This window comes from Arvicola amphibius, chromosome 3, assembly GCF_903992535.2.
Source record: "Arvicola amphibius chromosome 3, mArvAmp1.2, whole genome shotgun sequence".
Lineage (NCBI taxonomy): Eukaryota > Metazoa > Chordata > Mammalia > Rodentia > Cricetidae > Arvicola > Arvicola amphibius.
In genome coordinates, this window is record NC_052049.1 from 174,953,605 (window position 1) to 174,965,163 (window position 11,559).

Here is an 11,559-nt window from a genome sequence, read left to right on the forward strand (position 1 = left end):
CGCCCCAACCGTCACCCGCGCGACCGTTGGCGGCGGCGCGGCGCTCCAGGAGAGGCGTGGCCGAGCGTGGATTGGCTTCGCGGGAGCGCGAGTGGGTGTGGCCAGAGGGCTTCTCCTTAAAATGGCTCCAAGTCTGCCGACAGCTAGAGCCAGCGGAAGGGCACGCCGTAGCAGTGCTGGAGTGGGACTCACTGGGCCGAACCGGACCAGACGTCAAGTAGACAGCGCATGGAGCAGCACCCTGCCCTCGCGCGCTCTGCGTGCGCGTACCGAGTCTCCCTCCCCCTGTCCTGAGCCGAGTCTAGGGCCTACTGGGCAAGCTGGCGGCGCGCGGCTTGGGCATCTCTGTGCACCGGTTCTGTCCTAGCCTCAGGGGAACTTGGTCGCGTTTTCTGTCCTCTGGTCTAGACGGGTGGGATGCTCGACACCATCTGGGCTTGGCTATGGGTTTCTTGCAGGGCCGGTTGCAATGGGTTCTGGGAAGGCTGTCCTGCCGCTGCTATGTGGGCCGGTTTGGCCCCTGGCACTTCGTGAGCTGGCAGCGTCACCGGACAAAGAGCCCCGAGCCTTGGGGTGTCCCACAAGTGGACGCGTGGGTTTACTTCCTCTCGGGTCCCACGGGATCTCTTCCCTCTTGACGAATTCCGAAGCCCGCCCCGTCACCGTACCAGTGGTTCCTGCTGCTTGGGACTCGCAGAGCTAATCCTTCCCTTCTGATCTAATCCGGATTGGGATCTGGTCCCGGGGGAGGCCCCCACCTTCTCGTATTGTTCTGGGGCCCAGGTGAGCGCCTCATTCTCACTAGACTGGATTACAACACCTACTTGTCTGCCCACTGGAAAGGGATGGGCGGGTTCCGGTTTGGCCCCAGGGCGAGTGACCTGGGGGCAGGAGCCGTCCTCCAACGGCTGGACAGCGGGCAACGGAATCCCAAAAGCAGCTGTTGTCTCCAGAGCATTCCAGCTGCGCTTGGATTTCGTTCCCTGCTCTCCTGCCTGAGCAGCGCCCTGGGCCAGATGAGGCGGTCTCTACCCTCAGAAACACTGCTGGGCCATTCTGATCTCCATCTCTCAGGTGCACCCTCAGGCTGATGGTGGCAGGCAGAGACGACGAAAAGTGCTCAGGCTGATGGCCCGCCCGCTCTGGAATCACCGGAGAACACTAACGGGAGGTCCTGGGTCCTCTCTGTAGGGCCGCAATGGCGGTGAGTCCCACAGGGCCGCCCAGCCCGCAGCTCGCTAAAGATAGCTCTTCACTTCCTGGGGAAAAACCACCCCAACCGTCTTCATGGAGGGAGAGAGCTTAAATCACCAACTGCCGGTGGGTCCCAGCCCTGCCAGCAGCTGTACCCACAGCATGGAAAGTGCTTTGGAATGACACGATCACTCCCGTTGAGTGGGCACCCAAGCCATCGGGAATGTCGTGTCCGCCCAGTGCTCTTTCGGCACCTCCCCAGCAGGGCCTCAGAGCCCTGGCCCCGAGAGAGGAGCTTTGCTAAACTTTTCTTATCCCTAGAGTTCACTCTTCTCCGGAGCAAAATTCACTAGTTGGATTCGTTCATTACTGGGGGGAAGTGGGGGACTTCAATGTAACTTAAGTTACATTGAAATGAAAGCGTCTGGACAGAGGAAAGCTTTCTCACAGTATGCTGATTCCTTGGGTCTTCTTATGATCACGTTTAATTGTCTCAAACTGACCAGTTATCTAAAGAACAACCAAAGGTGCCGGTAACAGCAGGTTAATGGAAAAACATTAAAGGCTGGTAATTCTGGAAATTATGATGACTTAATTCCTCAAGCATCAAGAGGTGCAATTCTATCAGGTTGTTCTTTTATTGGGAATAAAGACACCATACCGCTAATGAGGAAAGGCGTGCAAATGATCCGAAAGAATTCGTTTTTTTTTTCTTCTTCTTTGCTTTCCAAGTAGGCAGTAAAGTGTCTTTAATGGAAGATGGGAGTGGTAGTGCACAACATTAATCCCAGCACTTGGGAGACAGAGGCAGGTGGATCCCAGTGAATTTGAGCCCAGTCTGGTCTATCTACAAAGCTAGTTCCAGGACAGCCAAGGCTGTTACACAGGGAAACCTGTCTCGAAAAAACAAATAGTGTCTTTAATGATACAGCCTTACTCCACTGACAATTTGTCTGACATTTAAATCTTGTTTAAATGGGGCAAAAAATGAAACATCACATAAGCACAAAGATATGAAACTTTGACCAAATGTCTCGCCTGGTGACAAAGACCCACCACCAAATTAATAATTAAGGATGACGATGAAAAAAACCCTAGGCGCAAAAATGACCCCGAGATTTTGGGTGTAGGGCTCACGAATGCAGGAAGGGCCGTCGGAGGAACACTGGAAGCGATGGGTTGAATGTAGGCTCACTCGGCACGCTCGAGCTCTCTGGTCCACTCAGGAGGGTCCACTGCCGGATCCCCGCCCCAGCCAAGCGAATCTCCCGGAAGCTCTATGGCCAGTTTACTTCCTGTTCCTCTCACTCTTCCGGTCGCCATGGCGACAGGGCGCCTTGGCGTGGGGGAGACACTGGAGGCCCTTAACGCCGCAGTGGGGCCTGGTAGCCCGGTGTGGTTCAAAGAAACGCACGCCCGGCACCTGCGTGTCCGCGACTTCTTGGCGCCGCGAAGTGCGCTACAGGCGCGCTTCGGGGACGGGCAGGTGGGTGCGAGCTGGTCGGGGATCTACAGCCCGTTCCAGGCCAACTAGGGTCCACTCACACGCCCATCTGCCTGCAGGTGCCAGAGTGCGTGTTCCGTGCGGTCGCCGGCCTGCAGGGTCCAGGCGTGGCCCCTGTATTGCGCTGCGCGTCAACACCCGCGGGTTTATCGCTCCAGCTACAGCGGCCCGCGGTTTTCGAGCGTGTACTCGGTGCCCTGGTCTCCTATACTACTCCCGCCAAGCCTGCCTTGCCCGGCCCGCGGGTTATTCTGCATTGCCCCGCATTGCGCGGCAACCCGGGCACACTCCGCCTGAGCCAGCTGCGTGCTGTGCTCGTGGCGGATCACCTAGCGCGGACGCTACGCGCTCATGGGTAAGCGCGTGTGTTCCAGTCTGCAGTGGCAAAAGACTGAACCTTAGGGGACAGACGCGGAAGGTGGGAAGTCATGGTGATCTGGACCTGGTTCGAAGGCTGAGACAGCCACCCTTGCTTTGTAGGGTATGTGTGTGTCCAGTGCCCTCGGTGCGGGACTCGCACATGGCAACTTTCCTGCAGAAACTTCTGGTGGACTGGCCCACTACCTCGAAGTGCGCCTCAACCGAAACCCTGAGGACCTGTGTGTTTGCAGAACTTAATTCTAAAGAGACAGTGCCCCCTGGAGTCCTAGGCCGACTGTGTCTGAAGGAACTTGTAGAAAAGAGAAGTTCAGCTGGCTATGACCCCAGCATAGACAACTGTTTGGGTAGGACAGTAGCCAAAACAGGGGTGGGGGACCTCTGCACTGCCAAGCGCTTTAGCACCTCTCTTATTTTCTGTAGTGACTGAGGATCTGCTCTCTGTGCTGTCGGAGCTGCAGGAGGCTGTGCGCCATTGGCCAGAGGGCGGCGACCCAGGCCTGGTTAGTGGCTCCAGTCTTAACCTCTGCCCAAACTAGTTTTCTGCATCTTTATAACTGTCCTGTCTCTACTCAGGATGGGGATCCAGACGCTGGTGTGGATGGCTGCATGGTTGTGCACGTGGTGAGCTGTGAGGAGGCGGTGCAGCAACAAAAGTTGGATCTGCTTTGGCAAAAGTTGGACGACCAGGCTCCTCTCAAACAGGTTGGTTTTCAAAAGTAAACCACCTTAAAGGTTTTTGAAGGCCCTTGAAAACCCAAAGGGCCTGTAGAGCACAGGTTCAGGCTGACGTGAGAGCCAACAAAGTTGGACTGGGTCTCGAGGGCCTAGGCTTGAGGTACTGAGACTGGTGGTGACAGACTGGGAGGCTCCCTGGAGGCTGCAAGGGAGGGCCACCTGGACTGAGCCCTTGCACTCTCTCACAGAAGCACCTGGTCTGCGGTCCAGTGAGAGTAGCTGGTGTACCTGGCACCCTGATGACTGCCCCTCAGTACTACCAGTGAGTGAGTTGGCAGGCAGACCTGCCAAAGCCTGGGGCAGCTGAGATGTGGGGAAGGGCTTCCACTGGGACTTCGCTCACTGGCTTTCTTTCCTAGGCTCAGATACGCTCAGGTGTGTAAGGCCTCAGCACTGAAGCATGGTGGGGACCTGGCACAAGGTATACCTGGGAGACCCTGCTTGTGCCCTGAAGTACCAGCAGGTCATGTGAACCTCTAGTCCTTGTTCCTTGTCTACAGACACTGCCCAGCCTGTGTCTCTCACCCCCAGATCCAGCCTGGACCGAGACCTTTGATGTCCTCTCTGTGGCCACCATCAAATTTGAGATGCTAAGCACAGCTCCACAGAACCAAGTAAGCCTGGGTATGTCACAGTACTAAGCCCGAGGAGGACGGTGTAGTGCCCATGCCCTCTATAGCTGGATCCATCCCCTAGCTCCTGCTGGCCGACAGCACCACCCCCACGAAGGGCACAAAGAGCGGCACTTTCGTCATGTACAACTGCGCCCGCCTCGCCACTCTCTTCGAGGGTTACGAACACGGGGTGGAGCGAGGTTTGTATCCCACCTTTCCACCTGTGAGCAGCCTGGATTTCTCACTACTCCATGATGAGGTGAGTGCTCCTCCTGAGAAATGGCCACAAGCAGAGGGCTTGGACCTAGCACCCTTGTCTCCCACAGGGTGAGTGGCTGCTGCTTTTCAACAGTGTCCTTCCCTTCCTGGACCAGCTGAGGCAGACTGGGCACCTGGCCCGCACCCCAGGGCTGCACACCCCTGTGCGCACAGAGACGGTGAGGCAGACACTACACACTAGTCTTTATTCTGGTTGTGACACAAGAACGAGACAACAGCTCAGTGATTCAACCTCTGTCTCTAGGTGTGCAAGTTCCTGGTGCAGCTCAGCATGGATTTCAGCTCCTACTACAACCGAGTACACATTCTAGGGGTGAGCATACAGCAGAAGGGCATCTGTGGGCAACGCAGGGGACACAGGGTAAGGATGAGGGGAACAAGAGGATGAGCCTGAGCCTGGTTTTTTTCTTTCAGGAACCTCGGCCACACCTCTTTGGTCAGATGTTTGCCCGCCTACAGCTTCTGAGGGCGGTACAAGAGGTGTTCCACACAGGCTTGGCTATGTTGGGCCTCCCTCCGCTGAGCCACATCTAAGGGCCCAATAGCTGGGAATGGTTACAAAGTCACCAACTGGGAAAAAGACAAAACCTCACAAATGTTAGACACTTAAAGCCAAAATAAATACAGTTTTATCCCATTGTGGACAGTGAGGCATATTCTTGGTCCGCCTACGCGGCACCATACTGGAGTACTCCAAGTCAAGGACCTATGTACTGCCTCACTTCCTCAAAGCTCACTGAGCATGAACAGACAGCGGATCCCTGCTCCACTGTCTACAGGCAGGCCCATGCTCAGTGCTCCAACCACTGAGATAACTCAGTCGTACCAGTTGTAAACCTCAAGTCCCTGACCCGCAAGAGCACAGCGGTGGCCAAACTCAGGGCTCACAGGCCAGCAGTCCATGTCAGCCACATCTGGCACATGGTACACAGTGCTATTCATGAAAATGGGCTCACCCTGCCCCAGACGCCAGAAGGTCAGCCGCTGGTCTATGGAGGCTGAGACCATGAGGCTGGGACTTAGGACCTTTATGCCTGTCACATGGGCAGCATGTGCACCAGAGACAGAATATTCCTCTAGGACACACAGCTGTGGCACCAGCTCAGCCTCCCCATCAGCCTCTTCCAGCTCTGGCATCTTCACGGCAAGGTTGAAGACATGGAGGGACCCATCCTCACTGCCACTGGCCACAAGATGGTGGCCTTCAGGTGTATGCAGGGTGTCTAGGCTGTTGACACCACAGCTATGGGCCTGGACGGTCAAGCAGGGAGTGCCCAGCTCTGGAAGAAGAGAGTGGCTATTAGGGTCCTTCTTTCATCTTGTGTGAGAGGTGGTGAAGGATGTCACACTACTTACGGTAGGGAAGCCCAGGATGTGCTGGGGATCCCAGGGCAGTGGAGCCGCGGTCCATGGCGGTGGTGAGATCCCAGAAGGCCAGGCTGCCATCTGTAGCTGCACTGCACAGGATCAGCCTCCTAGAAGCCAGGAGAGGGCAGCCAGATCAGTGAAAGGGATGGGAAGACAACGGGAGCCCCTACCCAATCTAGACAGGACCGCCTCTCTCACCGCCGCTGGTTAGGTGCCTCATGTGTGAAGGAATGGACTTTGAGAACACACCGCTTGTGGTGGAAAGACTCAGCAAGGAGATGCAGAATCCGCCCAGAGTCCTCCAAGAGAAAAAGCCTGGGGGCAGGGAGGCATCTCAGAACTCATCCCAGAGAGCTCATACCCTTTGTCTCCTCCTAAGACCACTGGCCCTAAGTGCTTACCTTACTGCTCCATCACTACAGGCTGCAGCCACAAGGGGGCCACGGCCGGGCTTATCGGAATCAAACTCACAAATAGCAAGAGACATATACCTGCAGGGAGGGGAGAACACAGCTGTCAGGTGGAGCCTACAAGCCAGGAGACACCTGCCTGTAGCTTCCCTACAATGATCCTGATCAACATCCACAACAGGGAGTGCACTTTACCTGGTCTCAGGGTCCACTTTGACTATCCGATGCCGGTTGCGCTGCCGGTCCCAGTACTCAGCTAGCCGGTGGGACGAAAGGTGCAGGACGTGGCAGGCAAGGCGGCTTGGGGAGCTGGGGTCAGGAGTGATCATGAGGCTGAAGCAGTGCATCTCGGCTCGAGCCCCTGCAGACACTACATTAGCAGTGAGGCCTGGTCGAGAATCCCCTGGGCCACCTGGATGGCCAATGCCCCACACTGCCAGAGCACGCACCGAAGAGATATGGTTACACACAGATGAGAGTGCGTGTGCTGAGCCTGTAGTTGTGGGAAGCGCTAGGACACAGACAGTAGTGTCCTCGCTGGATGTGATCACGATGTCAATAAAGCCCGGCCCCTCACTGCCAGGCTCCATGTATTCGGGCAAGTTGAATATGTCAAATTCAGGGCCCAGGGTTACAGTGCCCACACGCTTTACGCATGTGATTTCACGGCCGTGCAGACCCTCTCGGAGAATAATATTTGGCCGAATACAGCCACCTAGAGCCCGATAGAGCATGACCTCGCCATCCTTAAGGTAGGCAAAGGCCATGGCTGACTCAGTATCAGAAAAGGCCCAGGAGCGGTGCCCCCCACCGCAGTTGACGATATGCAGCTTCTCATGGGACCGGGGGTTCCACACTATAAATTCATTGGCATGGAAACCCAAGATGACCATGCTTCCATCAGGCACCATGCGAAGCCCAGCTACCCAATTCATGCCTCGACAGCATTTCTGCCTTAGGACTGGGTGGAGCTGGCCACCATGAACAAAGAGCTGGAAGTAGCTGCCATCGCGGCCTGTGCTGAATACATAGCCACCGCCGCAGGTAATTGAGGTCACACCCTGTTTCCCATGCAGAGAACGGAGGGTGGATACCGGGACTAACCCTGTGACAACTTTCTCAGACCCACTGCTGCCACCCTCAGTTCCAGGTGCCTCAGCTGCAGTAATAGCCTTGATTCCAGCCCGAGGATTTTTGAACAGACATGGTCTGGCAGGGAATAGCAACACAGAGCCACGGCGGTCCCCACACACCAGGAAGTCACCTGGGGGCAGGAAGGCACTACATGTGTGCCATCTCTGCCTGCTTGGGGGAAGCAGGTACCGGCAACGTTCCTTGACAAAAATGGCCTTGCCGGTGGGTGCAGCTGAGATCTCCAAGCAAGCTACTACCCCACCAGGGCCTGATGCCAACAGCAGAAGCTCCTCATAGCCACGGAGGGCCCAGCTCAGGCTGTGAACCTTCCCGCGGAACAGGTTCTTGTCCACAGCAGCAGTGGGAGTGTTGATGGGGACCACCTTGACAAGACCCTCCCCATTGGCCAAGGCACAGAGTCCAAAGCCCTCAGGCCCAGGTGCTGCTTCCAGCAGGCAGTAAGACTGAAATCGGTTGTCTTCCAGTAGCGGCTCCCAGCATTTGACCTCAAGGTCATAGAGGTACAGGGCCCCTACATCGGTCACTGCCAGTACTCGCCAAGAACCAGCCAGAGTCACAGCCTTGAGGGCACCTGGCCGGCTAGGGGACTTGAAGGACAGAGCTGAGACACCCAAGCCTGGGTATCCACGACCTACCAGGTGCCAGAGTCGTATGCCTGAGTCATCACCCCCAGTGATCACCCAGGCTTGCTTCTCATGAGTAGCAATGGCTCGGATCCCACGGCCCCGGTGGCCCCGAAAGGCTTGCAGGATCTCACCTTCGTGATTCCACACCAAGCAGACACAGTCCTCGCCTGCACTAATAAGATAATTCTCTAAGAGCTTCACCTGCCACACACGTGCATTATGTCCAAAGCAGTGACCAATATGCTGCACCTGACCCCCAGGCACCCGGAGGTCGCCCACCTTCCAGATACGGACACTTCGATCTTCAGAGGCAGTTGCCAGCAGGCCCTTGCTCTCCAGGTAGGACATGCTGAAGATGACACCCATGTGTCCACTGACCCGCTGGTCAGGTGCCACAGGTTTGCCATCTGTTAATGCAGTTGCTGGATACCAGACCAGGAGCTCCTTGGAAACCGCACCTGCCACTATGGTCAGCTCCTTCCAAGTGTCTCCAATCAGGCAGGCTGAGGAGAGAGTGCACCTGTCTGTGCAGTGGACGTCCTGCAGCACGCACCCTATCACTGGGTCATACAGCACCACTGAGTTGTGGCCCAGGGCCAGGGCTATATTGCCCTCGAGCCAGCGTGCATCCCAGATCCAGTCGGGCATGTTCCACAGACTAGAGCGCCAGAGTTCTCGAAGATGGCTTTGACCCCAGCTAACTTTCACAATTCTGAGTCCCTTACTCCCAAACGCAGCTATCATGGCCTCAGAGTCAAGGTCTCCTTTGGGCTCTGGTCGCACTCGGAACCCATGGATAAGATAGTGGCCAAGCAGGTTCTGCACTCGCTTCAACATCCGGAGATGCCCACCAAGGTCCAGGTTGTATACCAGTAAGTCAGGCCCCTCACCTAGACGGAGGGAAAGACCACATCAGAGCTGCTCACCTAATGCTATGTGACAAGATGGGAGCAGAACACTGCTTAGCATGTAACTTAACATATCGGACACAAAGTCCTAGTAAACCTAGGAAGTCCTGGCCTCAGCTTCAGCTAGATTTCTATTGTGAATGTATGTGCCTCTGAGTCACTTGTTTCTGTGGTGATGTTCTCCCAGCCCAGGTTGGCTTTAAATTCAAAATCCTCTTGCCTCAGCCTCCCAATCTGGGATTATAGCACTGTGCCATTGTGTCTGGCTATCAATTATCCTTAATGTATAGTCACTAGGAACTCCCCCTGGTGTCCATCATTCAACCCCCTTCTGCTCTAGGCCCCAAATTCTCAGCTTCATCTGTCCCTACATGCATCCTCCCTGAGGGAAAAGGCTGTGTCAACCTTTCCACCCTTTAGGCCTATAACCAGCATCCCTCCTTAGTCAGAAACGCTGTGCAGATTCAGAAGCAATGGCGGGCCATGAGTGAGGAGCAGAGGCAGCCCATGCTTTGTAGACAGGTGGCTAGGCTTGAGTTCTGGCCCTACCACTGGACAGTGGGAACCCTTCTAGGAGATTGAGTCTCAGAAGGCCTAACCAGCACCAGACAGCAACAACAAAGAGTCCTTGGAAGGTAGCTAGTCCCTGCACAGGAGGCTGGAGAGATGGCTCACTGGTAAGGGCTCTGACTGCTCTTTCAGGGAACCTGGGTTCAATTCCCAGCACCTACATGGCAGCTCACAACTGTCTATAACCCCAAGATCTGACAGGGTTAAACCTAGACAGCATCTTCTGTGTTACCCGCGTTCCTAACTTATGCTCAGAGGCTTGTCCAGTGCCCCCTTCTGGCTTGTGCAGTATCTTCTATACAAGCTTACAATTCCTGGGCAACCTCTTACACCCCATACCCGTGTGTATAGAACCCACAGATGCTTCCAGAATCAGACTCTCAGCTTCCTTTTGGCCACCCTGCAGCCATTTCCCACCATCTCATCCTCCCCAAATCATTTCAGTTGCTCATCCCAGTAAGCATTGCCAGGCACTGCCCATGCCCAGTCGGAACCCGGGGGCTCAACATTACTGCTCTCCTATTGTTCTATATCTCCTCTTTCTTCAGAGTATGCAGATTTCACTTCCAGAAGAGGTTGCTGGCCCCACCTCCAGAGAGTTTAGCTCACTGAAGCAACCCAACATTTGCACCACCAGCACCCCCTTATCAATTCTAGATTATACCCTCACCACACGGGCATACACACAACATTGCTGGGGCTGATGATGGCTGACCCAAGACACACTAGTCAGTGCTAGAGACCTATATAAAACCTACCACCACTGGTGTCGTCATCAGAGCCTAGAGGCTTGGCATTAGACCTTTACAACCAACCCCTGGGCATGCGATTACTGACCCAGTCGGCCCAGAGCCCCAACCATCCCAGGAGGGCCCTCAGTCCCGGTCTCTCCCAGCACTGCGCTTCTCAGATTAGTATCGAACGCTAATTTTGGCGACCGTACCCCGTTCAGGCCCCTCATCTTTGGGGGCGGAGCTCACCCTACCCAGAGGCCAAACTCCTGCCACGCCCCCTGGGGCTTCTTTACCTCCCCACTCGTTTTAATCATGTGAGCTCATTTAGGGGTGCACACGCCCTTCCCCCCCAACATAGAATGCCTTCATCCCCCACACCTTCCCGCGTCTCTGCCCACCCTTTCCACTACAATTGATGAAGAGCTGCCACGACTACGACAGACTTTTGTCTCTCGAGCCCCGCCCTCCTCGGGCAGGTCCTCCGACCCAGCCTTATCCCACGGCCAGTCGCCAGCCCACTGCCCATCCTCCTCTCCCGGGCATCCCTTTGTCTGGTGCGACCACCCCAGGGGACCGGCTAGGTCTTCGCCCGCTAGCGCGACGAGAGCCGATCAAGCCTCACCCGCCAGCAGCCGGTCCCCAACGCACTCCAGACCCGTGACCGAGAGGAGTATGAGCTCCGAGGTTGCCCGCGGCCAGATGAAGTCCCGGAGAGCCTCCATGTCGCTCCTCAAGCTGCCGCAGTGACCACAGCAAGAAGAGAGCTGCGTTCTCGCGAGAAGCTGCCGCCTGCCGAAGAGCCGTGGTGCAGAGCTCCCGAGCCCTTAGCTACAGGTAGCAGAGCCCCGGCGCTCGGCCGCGGTCGTCCAATGACGACGCTCTGCCCACGCGAGCTCGCTCGTGATTGGCCCATCCAGGGAGCCGCCCCGCCCCCTCCTGTAAGGCGGGAGGAGGGGGGAGCGCGGTGGGCCTCCCCTCCCCCACGCGGGCGCTTAGCCGGCCTGCCCCTGGCTCGAAGCCCTGTGGTTTTATTTGATGGAGCAGCGAGAGGAGGCTGTACACCAATAAATAACGTGAATGG

The 11,559-nt window shown here is 56.2% G+C and overlaps 2 protein-coding genes across 2 annotated transcripts; one reads left to right on the forward strand and one right to left on the reverse strand.

Annotated features, from left to right (window-relative positions):
• The first annotated feature begins 2,491 nt into the window (after positions 1–2,491).
• Positions 2,492–5,344, forward strand: Dalrd3 (DALR anticodon binding domain containing 3). Its single transcript, XM_038323428.2, has 12 exons — positions 2,492–2,680; positions 2,758–3,053; positions 3,179–3,423; positions 3,500–3,579; positions 3,653–3,781; positions 4,003–4,076; positions 4,174–4,235; positions 4,346–4,428; positions 4,511–4,687; positions 4,755–4,865; positions 4,952–5,020; positions 5,122–5,344. The coding sequence occupies exons 1-12, from the start codon at positions 2,516–2,518 to the stop codon at positions 5,239–5,241; spliced, it is 1,611 nt and encodes a 536-aa protein (XP_038179356.1). The 5' UTR covers positions 2,492–2,515; the 3' UTR covers positions 5,242–5,344.
• Positions 4,874–11,301, reverse strand: Wdr6 (WD repeat domain 6). The gene is made up of 6 exons (XM_038323427.1): positions 11,101–11,301; positions 6,681–9,156; positions 6,477–6,566; positions 6,274–6,390; positions 6,064–6,182; positions 4,874–5,987 (listed from the first exon to the last, which is right to left on the reverse strand). The coding sequence occupies exons 1-6, from the start codon at positions 11,198–11,200 to the stop codon at positions 5,524–5,526; spliced, it is 3,366 nt and encodes a 1,121-aa protein (XP_038179355.1). The 5' UTR covers positions 11,201–11,301; the 3' UTR covers positions 4,874–5,523.
• Positions 11,302–11,559: the final 258 nt, after the last annotated feature.